This window comes from Sphaerodactylus townsendi, linkage group LG12 (genome assembly GCF_021028975.2).
Source record: "Sphaerodactylus townsendi isolate TG3544 linkage group LG12, MPM_Stown_v2.3, whole genome shotgun sequence".
Lineage (NCBI taxonomy): Eukaryota > Metazoa > Chordata > Lepidosauria > Squamata > Sphaerodactylidae > Sphaerodactylus > Sphaerodactylus townsendi.
The window spans coordinates 41,012,794-41,028,844 of NC_059436.1; the positions used below are offsets into that span (position 1 = coordinate 41,012,794).

Consider the following 16,051-nt stretch of genomic DNA (forward strand, 5'->3'; position numbering starts at 1 on the left):
CTTTAAAATACGTACAAAAGATGCAGTTTTTTCCAGAGGTGGGATCCAGCAGGTTCTCACCAGTTCCCGAGAATGGGTTACTAATTATTTGTGTGTGCCGAGAGGGGGTTGCTAATTGGGTCCGCTTTTCCGTTAGAAATTCCATTAGGTCCAAAAACTATAAAGTCCTGTTGTTTCCTATGTGGCTGGTTAGCGAAGGTAGAAAATGGGACAATTCTCCCTGTTGGGCTGTTTTAAAAACATGTTTTAGAAATATGGTGAAGTTCCTTGTTTAAGGAAAGTATCCTTCTTTTGATTTCTAGAAACAAAATTAAGTATTTGAAAGTATGAAGTATTTGACAGGCAGTCAATTAGAGGAGAAGTAGTTGTTTCTGTTGGCAGTAGCCGATAGGACTTGCTATAATGAGTTTAAATTATGGACAGAAAGGTACCAGCTGGAAATTAGGAACTTCTTTTTTTTTTTACAGTAAGAGTTTTTTACAGTAACAGAGAAATTATTATTGCCCCACCCCGGAATGCCCGGCCACGCCCCCGTCGTGCCCCGCCCATCCCCATTGGCGCTACACCACTGTTTGAATCCCACCATCAAGGGAACCTGTTACTAAAATTTTTGGATCCCACCACTGGTTTTTTCCCTCCACACTGTCATCCTGAGCTGAAATGGCCCAGGGAAAGAACTAAATCATCGGTGTCAAACATAAAACCGATAAATGAGATCTGGCTCCTTGAGAGCTTCTATCTGACCCACACGCCACCCACCCCTTGCCCTGCTCTCCCCCTCCAGCAAGGATCAAACTGAACCTGATGTTTCATCTGCAACCCAAACTTTGGAGCATCTTGTATACAGAATTAGATTAGGGAAGCTCCTGTACCCCCGTGGCCAAACAAATTTCCCCCTGTTCTGCTCTGTGGGGGGCGGGGGTACGACGACCCAAGATTTTGCAGGCAACTTTTGAGCGTATTCTCTTTTTGGCTGCCAATATGTGTCCGTTTCGCTCCTCTTTTCTTGTTTTTTGGAGCTGATGATGGCGAAGGGAAATCCGGCAGGCCAGCTCAGCTCAGACGCCCGGGAGGCGAGCAGGGGAAGGCTCTGCTCAAGAGCGAGGAGAGACGGGAAGGTGGGGGAAAAAAGGAGAGAGGAAAACCTAAGAAGGGGGGAGGGAAGACGGGAAGGCAGGCGTGTCCCGGGGAGCGCGGCGTGCGCAAGGGAGGGCACTTTACTTCCAGGCTCGGGCTCGCCCCCTTCCTTCCTCCGTTCGCCTTCCCATGGAGCTGGCCGCCCGGCGGCGGCTTCCTCTGTGCCTCTAGCCGGAGCTCGCCCGCCGTCGCCCGCCGCTTTCCTCGCTCGCCGCCTCGCTCGCCGCTCGGCCGCCATGGGGGACGTGGTCTCCGCACACCTGGACGACAGCCGCCGCCAGTTCATCGCAGGTAATCCAGGGCGGTGGGCGCCGTCGGCGACCCAGTTGGGGCTGTGCGAGAGAGGAGGGTCGCGATTGCAATCCCCCCCCCCCCCGTTCCCCCGGTTCCTTGGGCGACGCTTCTTTTTCATGACGCCCTAAAATATTCAGGGTTGAGTAAGGCGTGCCAGTCGTCAGGATGCACGGAAAATAGTATGGAATCACTTTTTTTTAAGGGTCAAACCGTGATCCCCCTCCCCTTCGCCTTGTTGGTTTGTTCCAGGTTCCAGGTTGTTTTATATTAATAGACCTTGAGGGAAACACCCCCCCCCCCTTTCCACGTTGCAGCTTCAAAGAGTTTGGGATAGACTCGGGCCCGCCCTTTTCTTGCCTCTGGAAATGTAGGGTGGGGTGGGGGACGCAGGAAAGGTGGTTCTTATTGGGAAGGCAAGTCTCTGCAAAGACTTCTTGTCCTGACTGTTTTTTGGGGGGGTGAGGAGGGGCACCGGTGTGCTGGGGGGTTTTTGGTGGAGGGTGGGATTCGTCCTTAGTTGCTGCTGGGAAAGTCAGCGCGGCTCCCCTTCTTCCAAACGTGCTTTAGTTAACGCGCATTTAATGAGCAACCTTTCCATTGCTTTTGTTGGAGCATACCTTTTCAGCTCCCTTCCTAAGGTGTTTCGTTTTGGGTTTGTTTGAAGCCGAGGGAAGGGAGGAGATCTTCTACGCCCAGAGTCAGGCTGAAATCCGGCAGGTGACGTTTTGCCATGAGTTTAAATAATGGGGAGGGTCGTTTGTTGGATAGCTGCCTGTAAAAGCCAAGGGGCTCTCTGTTCAGAGACTGCTTTGCTTCAAGGCGAACTTGCCAGTGGAGATTGAAATCTGCGTTTCTTGGCTCTGATTGTACACCAAGGGAGTGGCAGCAGTGCCGGTTTGAATAATATGGGATATCAAGGCTGGCTGTCACAGGCCAGGTGTCAGAAGTGGACATAAATCAATTAAGCTTTTGAGGTATTGGAGACTCTGTTTGCTAAGTTTTCCCTTGGCGGTTGGCCTAATTGATTTGCAGCACCGTTTACTTTCAAAGTGCCAGGGACCAGGGCTTAAAGTCCACAGCTGAAACAAAGCAGGGTTTAACAGCAAACTAGGAAACTCTTTGGTGGTCCTTCGGATCATGATATGCCAGCTCCTGGTTTTGTTTAGACGCAAAAAGCAAACTGTGTTCATTGGCCGTCTTGGGTCTTCGGAGCTGGCCACTTTGAGCCTGGCTTAATCTATGGTGAGCTTGACTTCTGGAACTGCATCTGTGCAGTTAGGTCTGGAGTAGTTTCAGAGGCTCATTCCGCACATGCAGAATAATGCACTTTCAAACTGCTTTCAGTGCTCTTTGAAGCTGTTTGGAATGGCAAAATCCACTTGCAAACAGTTGTGAAAGTGGTTTGAAAATGCATTATTTTGCGTGTGCGGAAGGGGCCTGGAGCAGTGTTTCCCAACAGTTTCGACGTCACAGTACCCTTGACCTCACTCTTCATATCTCACAGTACCCCTGCCATCCCCCCACCTTCCCCTCCCAGTGCCCCTGCTTGCCACCCCCATGCCCACTACCTTCCCCTCCCAGTGCCCCTGCTTGCCACCCCCACCCCTCACCACCTTCCCCTCCCAGTGCCCCTGCTTGCCACCCCCACCCCTCACCACCTTCCCCTCCCAGTGCCCCTGCTTGCCACCCCCATTTCCCACCACCTTTTCCTCCCAGGGTGAAGGGAAGCACTGTGGGGCAGGGAGTGGCTGCTGACCTTGTGGCAGATCCTACCCCCTGGGCCAGCTCCATGTCCTTGCTGGCACTGGCGGAAGACACTGCAAAAGTGAAGGGGGCTGGTAGTATTGCCGCGGTACCCCTGGGACATGCTCACGGCACCCCAGGGTACCACGGAACCCTGGTTGAGAATCACTGGTGGAGTATTGTCCTGCAGGGTAGAGAGACCACATCCGACATGGATGCTTTTGCCAGTTTAAGAAGGGCTATGGTCAGGGCAGCATTTCTGGTGATCAGCAAAGTTGCTCGGGCTAGCCTGGGGATTTATTGGCATGTAGGATCTTTGCTGCCAAGAATCCATCTCTGTCCTTCTGGGGGTAGGATATATGGTTCCCGGTGGGAAGAAAATTCCCCCTTTCCCCCTTAAGTGGGCTTGGGATTCTAGCCAAGATCCTGCTTTCTGTACAATTTGCTATCGCCCCAGGAAGCATCGGTCTGATTATAGACTAGAAATGGGGGGTGGGGTTGGGACAATGGTAATTGCTGCCTGCAGATACTTGATTGACCCTAATAAGGGGGGAAAGAGGAGAGGTCAGTGGTCAGAGAGGGGGCAGATCTGCTGTCTGGCTCTTTTCTGACTCCCCCTAATTGACAGGGCTGAGCTCTGCCGAGTCTCAGGCTTGACCTCTTGCTGTCTCTGCAAGCCTGATTCACATTTCCGCATCTTCTGTCCAAGAGAGGAGCAATTTGTTTTGGCCTATTTTGTAGAGACTGTTAAGATGCCTGTATTTTGTCTCTTGGTTTGTCGTCTCTGGGGCATCTAAAGAGAGCGGAAGAGAATAGTAGAACATAATCAGAAGATTAAAAACATTGGCACTAAATGAAAAAGAACCAATCGGTAGATCCCATCGGTAGAACTGGAGGTTTCTGGTTTGTGGAGCAATCCCAAAAGCTCTACTTTGGCTCAATGCTGAAATGCCGTTGGAGGAGGGGGGAAGCAAACCTCCATGGTGAAGGATCTGATTCCACATCCGGGAAATCTCAGTCCCACATAACCTCCTTTGCCCTTCAGATGCCAAAGGGGCAGGGCTTCCCAAGAAGAAATTAATGCAGATGGTATCATCTGTCTGGCATGATCATGAATTGCCATCAGTTTTAATCTATTAGTGTGGGTGCTCAATATTGTATTTAAATTGATTTCAATTGTTTTATAGTAATCCTGTATTTTAAAAGTTAAGTGATTGTTAAGTGTTGATGTTGTAACCCACCCTGAGCCCTGTGGGGAAAGGGTGGGATATGAATGAATGAATGAATGAATGAATGAATGAATGAATGAATGAATGAATGAGATAATAAGAAACCTTAGGTGGGTTTCATCATTTCTACCACATTCTCTGACCTTGAGAAATTCTCTGACCTTGAGAAATGCTTCTTCTATAGACTCATTTGTTTCATACAGAGATTCACTTTTTGCCTTGGCTGCTGGAAAATTACAATCCAACTCCAACATGATTGTGACATTTTTACAAACTGAATGCTATTTATCATACGTTAGTGCGTTTAAATTATTATATACTTTCTTTGGATAATTTATGCCATGCATGTGACTGGTACTTTTATATTTTGTGTTTTGTTTAGCTTTTTATTTAGCTTTTATATTTTGTATTTTGTTTATATTCACTTACTGTGATGGCTTATGGCTATTCCCTTCCACCTCTTATAGTTACACTTGTGTTCATGACCAAGAAGCTAGTGGTCACTGTAAAGCAAAAGTAGCTGGTTCTAAAGTAGGGGATGTGAGAAGGTCCTCTTCTCTTTTAATGGTCCTTTTTTTAAAAAAAGTGCAAAAGGGCACAAGCACATAAAATCAAGTTATACTTTCAGGTGGAGCTTACTGGGGTGGGGGTTAAAATACAGGTGTGAGCATCAGTTGGGTGGAGTGCACACCCTCCAACCTGTCGGCTTTCAGTCCCTTCAGTGGTTTCAGAAAGCGCATTCATATCCACGAAGATATGAATCCACTGATTTCATCAGAACTTTACTTCCCCGAAAGTGAGCACTGGAATTCAGCTGAACGTGGGCAGCCGTCTTCTGCTGGTGCCCTGGAGACCTTTCCGAGAAAGGAGCCCTATTCCTGCTACTGAAAAGGCCATCCCTTCATGACTTGTCCGGCATGTTCAAGTGGAACATCTGAGTAGTTCTTTGTCGGGAAAGAACTGGTCAGTTCAGTGGGGCCTTCTCTTCTCACTCACCCCTAGCAGGTCTGTGAATCATACTTGAGTTGGTTCCTGTAAAAGGTCTAGATCTATGGTGTTTAATTTGCTGAACCCAAGGTCTTCTTGAGGCGTTGCTGCCTATATTTGTTAATTAGATTAATTTTGTTCTTGGCATAGTGCTTGCCTAATTTCATGCCCCATTTCCACGACTGTGAAAGATTTGTTGTGACTCCCAATCTAATTTGTTGTGTCTGTAGTGACTTGGTTGCACCAAATTGTGGTTTGTACTTCCTATAGAAGCACACCATGGTTTGAAGTTCCAAACAACCAGAGAAATTTACTGAGAAATGCTTTTTTTTCTTGAGCTTCCTGTCAAATGAGCATTCCCATTCCTGTGGCTTCTAATTCTAGCTGCTGGTGATAAGCCATGCTCTGTCAATTCAGGTTTTGTGCTGAACCACAGTTAATCTGTTAACCTTGTTTTAGTACGATGTCTGAATGGAGTCAGTGTTCCTAGTGCTTCTGTTAAATGTAAGGTGCTTGCAATGAAAAGCAATTGAAACATTTTTGCTCCTTAAGTACTGTGACCATCATGGTTTTCATAATTATCTGTGGGAGCACAAACACTAGAAACATATTGTTGTGGTTTTCCCAGGCTGTGTGGCCATAGTCTGGTAATTTTTCCTCGTAACTTTTGCCTTCACCCATGGCTAGCATCTTCAGAGGCATGTCATGGTGAGATTATCTCACTGTGACATGCCTCTGAAGATGCTAGCCATAGATGCAGGCAAAACATTAGGAGCAAGAACCGCCAGACCACAACCACACAACATGGGAAAACCCACAACAGCCAGCTGATTCTGGCTGTGAAAGTCTTCGACAACATACTAGAAACTTAGCTGGATTGAATAAGGAAGTTGAGTATTTCCGGATTCCTGCGAGATGCTACAGACAGCATACACTACCAAGGAGGCCCTAATGGACCAATTTAAAAGTGTCTTCTAACTTCTCAAAATAGCATATGTGAATTTTCTGCTGGTATGTGTTTCAACCCAGTGAAATTAGTTGGAAAGCTAAGGAAAGAATGAAGGGAATGGTCTCTTAGATTTTTATCCCAGTCTTTCTCCAGAAAGCTTGGGGCAACATATGTGGCTCACCCTGGCCTCAATACTTATCTTTGCAACAACAATCTTCAGAGGAATGCTAGGCAGAGCGGGGACTTGCACCACAGTCTTGCCTGCCAATAATGTCCTTTCTGGCTTCAGATCTGTGCTGTATCACCTTTGTAACTTGGGCAGTGGGGCCATTGTTACAGTAGCAATCAACCCCTTAATACTTTTTTCCCTGGGAAGCCAAGGGTGTTTACCTGTGGAAATGTGAGCCAATCAGGGTGTACCGAGAAAGCTTTTGAGAGGCTGCCCTTGCCCAAAATTCTGTGCAGGTGTTTAGATGGTTACTTCAGAGCACCCTACCCCCAAGCTCAGGAGAGGCTTGGTCCAGGAAATGGGTATTGTGCTCTGTGGTTTTACCGTTTTTTCATTAAGAATTCATTCTTCTTAGATCCTGTTCCTTGTCCAAACAGGTTCTGTTTTTGCCAGTCTCTGTCAGTATTCTTAGGAGTGAAAGCAAGGAAAGAAAGACGATTGCATTGTGGATTATGGTAAACCTTGCTTGAGTATACACTGTGCAGCTGTTTCACACATTACATGTTTAAGTGCGCATCTGAAAATGTCAGACTGTGAATACAGTACATATGGGTTTAAAAACTGTTTCTTTCTGGTAAGTCTGTAATGTGTGAAATAGCCCCCAAACTTCACTACTTCTGTTATATTTGTTTTTAGAATGCCTTTTAAAGCTAGACCCTGAAATGGTATGTGGTACAAACCCGGATTTCTCTCTTGGCACAATTATTTTGACTCGGGGGGTGGGGGGTGGGGGATCCATGGTTGGATGTTCCTAAATTTTTTTTTGAAAGGACAATCACAACTACACAGGACCCCAGTTTGGAGGAAGGGCAAACAAAAGAACCTTAACCAGCTGAAACTTGATCTCCCCACACTGTGGGAGGCTTTGGAAGAAATTAGTAAAGATGGTGTTTCCTCCCACCCCAGCTAACAATGTGTTTATAAAGTGCCGTCAAGTCACAGCTGACTTTTGGTGACCCTGCAGGATTTTCAAGGCTAGAGAAGTTTGGAGATCGGTTTTCCATTGTCTGGGTCTTTGTGGGCTGAGAGAGTTCTGAGAGAACTGTGAGTGGCCCAGGGTCACCCAGCAGGCTTCACGGGGAAGATTGGGCAATTGAACTCAGTTCTTTAGAATAGAATGCACAGCTCTTAACCACTACACCATGCTGGCTATAATAGTGGTCACTGTACAAGGGGCAACATTGTGAGTGGGTAGAAGACCCAAGTCCCATACTGTGGTTTTGCTTTGAGTTTGCCTATCTGTCTAAAACAAACCCGAAGCAACTTGCATTGTTCTTGGACTTGATGGCCCTTGGGATCTCTTCCAACTCTATGATTCTCCTCACCTCCATTTTATCCTTCCAACAACCCTGTGGTGTCATTTAAGCGGAACGTCTGTGACTGGCCCTTGATCACCCAACAGTCTTCCATGTCATAGTGGGGGTTCGACCCTCTGTCTCCCAGATCTAGTCTGAGCCTCTGGCCCAGTGTTTCCCAACCTTTTCGACATCACGGTACGCTTGACCTTACTCTTCATATCTCATGGTACCCCTGCCATTCCTCCTTCCCCTCCCACTGCCCCTGCTTGCCACCCCCCCACCTTCCCCTCCCAGGGTGAAGGGAAGCACTCTGTGTGTGCGTGCGTGCGCGGGAATTGGCTGCTGACCTTGCAGCAGGCCCTGCCTCCTAGGCCAGCTCCATGTCCTTGCTGGAGCTGATGGGAGACACCACAAAGTTGAGGGGGGCTGGTAGTGTTGCCACAGTACCCCTGGGACATGCTCACGGCACCCCAGGAACCCTGGTTGGGAATCGCTGCTCTAGCCACTACACCACACACTAGAGTAGATCCAAATGGATCTTCTGTAGATAAGCTCTCAGTGCAACAGACCCCTGTGTTTGCTAAGCGTTTTTAGATTCAAAACGTGGTTTGAGTTGCTGGTCACATAAGTTAGCCATGTTTTTCTTTTTGCCCGGACTTGGTGACAATGGGAACCAGTGGCTTGTTCATTTGAATAGCAGGCCAAGCAGCAGTTAGCACAGACTGGTTTATAAACTGTTCTAACCCTGGTTTCAGGTTTTTTTTAAACATCTTATAGCAGATATTGACTTAAGTTCCCTTGGCCACCATTTGGCATGTCTGAACTGGTAGTGATGGAGCAATAGATTGTTGTGTAGAATAGTTTGAACTAGTCAGTTGGTTTATTCTCTCTCCAGAGTGTTAGGAAAAAAAGGGTTCTATCAACCGCTTGTCCATGTTCCTGAATATTTTATCCTACATTTGGTTTTCCTTGGATTTTGGTTTTGTTAGCCTTCCAGTAGAATATTCTCCCCATGCCATTGCCCCATGGCTGTCTGGGAAGAATGCCATGCTTTTTTTTTTTTTTTTAGAAAAATGCTTATTTAGATCACCATGCCAAATTGATCACCATGCCTTGGGTTTTGTTGGTAAAATTCTTGGGCCTAAGATTGATTGTTCCCCGTCCATTGATATTTCCTGCAAAATCCACACAAAACCAAATTGGTCTTGGTGCTTACTCTTGCTTAAAGAAAGATACAACATAACAAAGAGAGGGGGAGGCCTGAATGTTTGTGGGAGCAGTGTGGCGGCCATGCTGGTAGATTCACCCTTTCTGGGGCATTTACCTGAGCAGAGGGATCAAACCGCATCTGTGCAGCCACTGCTTCCCTCCTTGGCAGTAGAACGTGGTGCAGGATGCTGTGGCAGCATTGCTGTGTCTCTGGCCACCAGTGTAATGGGGGACAGCCAGGGGCTTTACACCGGCGACTGTGAATTAACTGTACGCTATGGGGGCTTTTCAGTGTCAGGAGGCTGTTACACTTGTGAACCCTGCTGGCTGAGTTATCTCAGAACTCTCTCAACCTGCCCCCCGCACTGCCCCCAGAAGCAAAGTTCACCAAGACTGAATGTTATTACCAGGAGGGCCTCCTGGGGCCACCTTGAATGTCTGGTGCAGGGGTAGGGAACCTGCGGCTCTCCAGATGTTCAGGAACTACAATTCCCATCAGCCCCTACCAGCATGGCCAATTGGCCATGCTGACAGAGGCTGATGGGAATTGTAGTTCCTGAACATCTGGAGAGCCGCAGGTTCCCTACCCCTGGTCTGGTGCCTCTATCTTCAAAAATGGGCTGCCTGCACAGAAATTTCCCGTTGGGTACAATGGAGCCACTGCAGAGCACAGAATCTGTCAGGCTCTTCAGCAAGTTCAATGGTGGGAAAACCTAATTAACTTTTCCCATCATAGACTTCAATGGGGCTTGCTGTTATACCCAGCTGGCTCTGTTCTGGATATTTGGGGGGGGGGAATGGGGGATGGGGCACACACTTTGGAGGTCCATAACTTTAGACCCCCTGAACCAAACATCACCAAACATGGGTGACATCATCAGGACAGTTTCTGGATGAGACCCTGAAATTTTGGTGCCGCTGGCTTAAAAATGCGCCCCCTGCAGGCCAAAATGCAAAAAACCCACCAAAAATACCCCCAAAGCCCGAATGTCTTGCATTCGGATTCATTCATATTCGGGCAGGACACATTCAGGCTGATTTGAGCCTGAATGCACCCAGATTTGGTCTGAATCTGGGATTCAGTGCATCCAAATCTCCAAGCCTAATCCAGACCTCTTGTCAGGGTATTTCACTCTTGCAGTCAATTGATGGATCCTTGATAGTTTAAAAGCTAACTGCTTATCTCTCTTTTCCAAATATGCTCTATAGCCTGGCTTTTGTTGTTGTACATTTCATAGTCCTATTTATTTATATATATATATATATATTTATCCTACTCAGTGCTCCCTTGCAGAGCAGCTTATAAAATATAAAAGTCCTCCTTCAGAGAAAGCAACCAGCAAGATCAGTGTGACACCTGGCTGAGATGCAGCAATTTATTTTATTAAATTTCTACACTGCCCCTCCCCTTTCAGGTTAAGGTTCAAAGTCAGTTATGGAAGGTCTAAGTCAGTCATGGAAAGACATAATTGGGGTGAAGAGAGTAAGACTTCTGGAGCTGAAAGCATGGTTGGACAGATTAGGTTTTTGCTGTTGCCCTAAAGATGGCAAGAGAAAATGTTTCCTAGGTTAGGGAGTGTGTTAACTAATTTTGGTGCTGCCACTAAAAAGGCCCTGCCATATATTGCTATCTGTCCAACTTGTGATGGTGACACACAAAGCAGAATCTTGCCATATAACCTAAGTATCCAGGTAAGGTTGTGTTGAAGGACATGATCTTTCTCCTTCTATATTGTATCCTTCTTTAAAACCTCCTTGGCATCTCCAAGTTGCTTGTGTTTTTCCACAGAAGAGTCTGAAGGCCATGGCTAGATCGTTGCTAAAAAGGACAGAACAGTGACTTTCTTGTGCTTTTTCTAATAAGATGCTGGCACAATTTTATCCGGTCAGTGATTGGATAGGAGGCTTCTTGGTGGAGGCAATTCCACGATGAAAAAAAAAACCAGATAAAAATGCGACGAATTACCTTTTCCCCTTACCCTTTCAGTCTTCATCCCCAGCTGCAATTGAGATTAGATTTCCCTGTTACCATGCCTCTTTTTCCACTCTACCCATTGTCTTCTTGACTGATCCACTTTGTTGTGTAACCTGCTTAGGGGCAGAGAACTAATTTTCTTTCATTTACCTTGTAAATTGACCTGTGCGGTGGAGACATTGTATTAATAACTGGAATGGGCCACGAGCCCCACATTAGCTGCCTGGAAGCTGGATGGTGACTCTCAAATTGCAGTTTGTGCTCTTCCCTCCACAGTTGTTAAAAAGCAGCCGGTGTGGTTTTGACTTCCATTACAGACCTGGGAGTCTGGTTCGTGACCCACTGAAGGCCTCTCTTTCTCACCCTGCCCTCCCCCCCCCCCCGCATCTTTCCCATCAGTGCAAAGGTCTGATGACCATTCCATTTTTATTTTGCCTCCAGCTCTGCCACTTTGAGAGTCGGGGGACGGACTCGCTCTGGAACTGAACACTTTTTTTTGTTCCGTGCTGTGACCTCAGCTGCAGGGAGGTTTGCCCTTTGGGCATAGCCAGAGTTTCCCCCTGCTTTCCCTCCAACAGCAGAACCTCCTATGGCTTCTCCCTCCCCCTTCATGTCTACCTACAGGAATGCCCTGCAAGCCAGCCTGTTTGCCATTAGTGGTTTAGCTCCGGCTCTCCCTTCACCTGTTGGTCGTGGATGGGCAAGGCGTTGCAGGTTGGCATCAGATGTCACTTTTTGTGCCAGCTTCTGTGTCGTGAGCTGCTGGTTGGATGCCCAGCTTCCTTCTCTCTCTGCCTTTCTGAACAAAGGAGGACAAATAGGCTCTTTAAAGGGAGGCCCTGGTGCAGGAACAAAACCATGCTTCTTGATGCTTTGGGTGGGTTTGTTTTTCATTGTGGGTTTAGACAGTCTTGGATCCTGGCTTAGGGGGTTAGGTTGGCAGAGAGCCCAGAGTCATGAAAACCTGTCAGAGGGGAAGGGAAAAACTCTGGGATTGGAGAACTTGTCCTCCCTCTGTCTCTCACACAACGTGTGTTCAGATTTTTCTCCTATTATTTTCTATCTGGGCCTGGATTTTATACCTTTGGAAGGCCTTCACAGAAGTGATATCTACCATATGTTCATACCTCCCACTGTGTTGGGGTTGTCAGGAGTCTTCCATGCTCCACTCATGCAAGCTATTTTTATTTTATTTATTTCTAAGCTCCAAGAATGCATCTTGTGGTGTATAGACACAAACTAGGGTTATGCAGGCTTAATAGGAGGGAGGATTTCCATTCCAGACCTCTTTTTCAGTGGTACGATGTAACTGTGGGTTGCTTGAAATAGTCCCTCTGGGCATATAAGGAACACTGTTCTGTAGTGATTAATAATGGCATGTCTGATTTGGGGAGGAGTGTTGTGGTATCCTTAGTTGGCAAGCGACTGTGGCTCAGTGCTATATTACCTACTTTGCATGTTTAAGGACCAAAGTTTACTTCCTAACATTACCAGCTAAAAGACTGCGGGCAGCTTGTAATGAGAGAGAGATTTTTCTGCCAAAGAGCTGAGTTGCTGCCAGTTGGTGTAGGCAGTATAAACAGCCCAACAGTCTGAATTGATCCAAGACAGTGACTTCATAAGTTCCTGTGAATGCTTTGAAGGCTTCCCACCCATGTAAACATGCTCAGAAGGTGTGGTTGGTTGTTGGTCTTTTGCGCTGGGGACCCACTTTAGGCAAAACGAGGTTAGTAGGCTTTGTTTACTACAAGGCCTTATTGGTGGCTGCCCCCGGGGCATGATTAATTTGGCCCTTCATGGCCAACAATTTTCTGTTCCCTGTCTTAGTCTACATTGCTTTTGTAATGTGCTCTATTGACTTTGTAATGTGCTAATGTAGCATCTTACTGATACTACTTGGATTTCCTCATGTTTATTTTCTTTGATTTCATGCATAGTTTAGTATAGTGTTTTGCCAAACAGGGCTTTGTATATCCCACTCAGGGAAAGTTGACTATGGATGCCCTGAATACTTGCGAAGTCAATTACCATCTGGGCACTGCAAGCTGTCAGAATTTATGAGCCCCCAATGTTTTGTTTGCAAATCATGCACCAGCCAGAAAGGAAATATATAAACATGATACGGGTTAGATTGGGGAGACCTGGGTGCACCTCCTTTACTGGCCAGGATGCTTGTTAAGTAACTTCCAGTAATTGTCCAGCCTAACCTAGTTTGCAAAGTAGTTTTGAAGAAAGATGGTGGTGGCAGAGGAAGCATTTGCTCCAAGGGAAGGTGGGAGCTGGGCAAAGATATCGATTTCTGAAATTATTCCCTTACTGATACCTCAGTGTTACAACAAAGTGGGCGAACCATCCCTTTACACCATAGGTGTCAAATTCGCGGCTCTCCAGATGTTGTGGACTACAGTTCCCATCATCCCCTGCCAGCATCATGCTGGCAGGGGATGATAAGGCAATCCTAGTCCACAACATCTGGAAGGCTATGAAACTATTACCTAATGCCTGCTCTGGATTAATTTATAAATCATAGCTTGGCAGTGGTTCTTAATTCATAGTAGGTGACCTACCAGGGCTCTGTCTTGGACATTGGGTTTGTCTGTTGGCAGTAGTCCTTTTTGCCTATGTGTTTGCATGTGCTGTGTACACTTACTACGGCTTCATCCCTACCAGTGCCTCAAGGAACTCAGACTGACATGCAGTATCCTCCTCCCTCTTTCCTCCCTCCCTGTAACACTACAATTGTTATCTTGAAACAGTGACTCTTCCCAAATCGCTCTATTAGTTTCCTGGCTAAGGGGCGCTGGGGGGGGGTTTGATCTAGGGCAGGGGCTGATGGGAATTGTAGTCCATGAACATCTGAAGCACCAGAGTTGGACACCTCTGATCTAGGGTCTGTATGTTTCTAGTTGGCTATGCTAGCCCATGGGTCCCCTACCTTTGTGAGCCTGCAAGCACCTTTGGAATTCTGACAAAGTTTGGTGGGTGCAGCCACAAAAGGGTTGCCACTCAGTGGGTGCTGCAGGAGGCAGAGCCAGCCAATCCAATGGCTCCCACAGCTTACCTTCATTCACACAATGAAAATCCTTGAGCTGCGGTGGCAGCTTTTAAAAAATCTGCACAGTCAGTCAGAAGCCATGTGAATAAAAGCCCCACCTGGCCCAACCCATTTCTTGAATGCATTTGGTGGGCAGCAGGAAAGGTGTCTGTGGATACCATGTTGGGGACCCTTGCTCTAGCCACTGTATCGCCTTGGCTCATTGGGAGGATGCTGGAAGCGATGGGGCTGTCTTGGCCTCCATGGCGGTGGGAACTTTCGGGAGACGAAACACAACATGCCAAGAGGAGCTGGAGAGCAAGTTGGGACAAAAGCCTGATTTTCAGCCTCAAACAAGCCCTGCCTGTTCTGGGGGCGGGGGCTTTTTGTCGGGTCTGTGCTGTTCTTCCCGGAGCGGGGTGTCCTGCCAAAAGAAACAGCAGACGTGTGGGGCAAACCTGCGGCATGGAGTAGAACAGGGAGCTCTGACATGTGCTGGGTGGGGTGGATGAGATTGTAGGGCTAAGTTGAAATGGAATGTGACCAGGCGTGTTTGGGGGAAGCGACTTCTTTCTGCTGTTGCAGAAGAGGAAGGGTTCGAAGTCTGATCTGGCAAACCCAATTGCCTCCCTGGTCCCATGCTGGATTGTCCTCCTTTTAGTGATGTGGCGGGGCAGCTGGAGATGTGAACTTCCCTATTGATAGAGTGAGGGATCAACTGTTGGCATTGGGATTTGGGGTCTTGATGTCCCCCAGCCCTTGATGGATTTCCTTCCTTAGACTATCTTACAGGTCGAACCAGTGAAATCTAATCAAGAGACAGTATCATGGGTGGCCAACCTATGGCGCTCCAGATGTTCATGGACTACAATTCCCATCAGCCCCTGCCAGCATGGGCAATTCAGGGGCCGATGGGAATTGTAGTCCAAGAACATCTGGGGCACCATAGGTTGGCCACCCCTGGATAGATAGAGGCTTGCAAGTTAGATTGGGGAGACCTGGATACAGCCCGGATGCTTGCTAAGTAACTTCCAGTAATCGTCCAGCCTAACCTACTTTGCGGAGTAGTTTTGAAGAAAGATGGTGGTGGTGGAGGAAGCATTTGCTCGGAGGAAAGGCGGGAGAAGTATGTAGCAGTTAATAAAGAACCAGCTTTTTTTTAATTAAGGCAATTTAGCCGCTTAATTAAACTGCTGAGGATGTTATGAACTGTGTTTTTTTTTGCTAATTGCTGTTTTGTTGGGTTCCGGCTCCACATTGCTTTTGTTGTTGCATGGGGTTCACTTGCAGAGCTGCTTGGCTGTAAGGCAGAGCAGAAATTTTGGAACACGCACACATTGTGCAATTTTGCAGAGCTGACGGTTTTGTCCAGGGGCTGTGAACAGGGATTGTGGTTTAGGAGCAGGGCACCTGTTTTGCGCACAGAATTCCCAAGTTCAGTTGAGTGAAGCGAGGTGTTTTATCGGAAGGAAAAGTATGTCGCTGCGCTGTTGACTTGCTTGGCCTGTGTTTGGGATCTGCAGCTGATAGACTGTGGGTTTGGGGAGGGGGATTCATAGGAGGATTCTGATCCCAATGACTATTTCCATGCACAACAGATACCTTCTTCCAACCAAAGTGAAGAACTGTTTAATAGGGTGTTGCATATACTTGACTTTAAATAATAAAGGTCCTGTGACTGGTATAAATTAGATGCACTAAAGCAGGGGTGGCCAACCTATGGTGCTCCAGTTGTTCATGGACTACAATTCCCATCAGCCCCTGAATTGGCCATGCTGGCAGGGGCTGATGGAATTGTAGTGCATGAACATCTGGAGCACCATAGGTTGGCCACCCCTACACTACACTACACTACACCCCTACACTAAAGGAACTTGCATAATTTCTTAGGATAATTTATTCTGTTCTACTGTTGCACTTCACAGTTTTCTTTGTTGGTTTTTGAGCTTTCTTCTCCCTGCTGACTA

At 47.2% G+C, this 16,051-nt stretch overlaps 1 protein-coding gene across 1 annotated transcript in view; it reads left to right on the top strand.

Annotated features, from left to right (window-relative positions):
• Positions 1-1,168: 1,168 nt before the first annotated feature.
• NIBAN2 (niban apoptosis regulator 2) overlaps positions 1,169-16,051 on the top strand; it is a 103,512-nt gene continuing 88,629 nt past the window's right edge. Inside the window, 1 exon segment of the mRNA XM_048512585.1 lies at positions 1,169-1,428. Within this exon segment, the coding sequence (XP_048368542.1) occupies positions 1,374-1,428 (55 nt within the window). The 5' untranslated portion in view covers positions 1,169-1,373.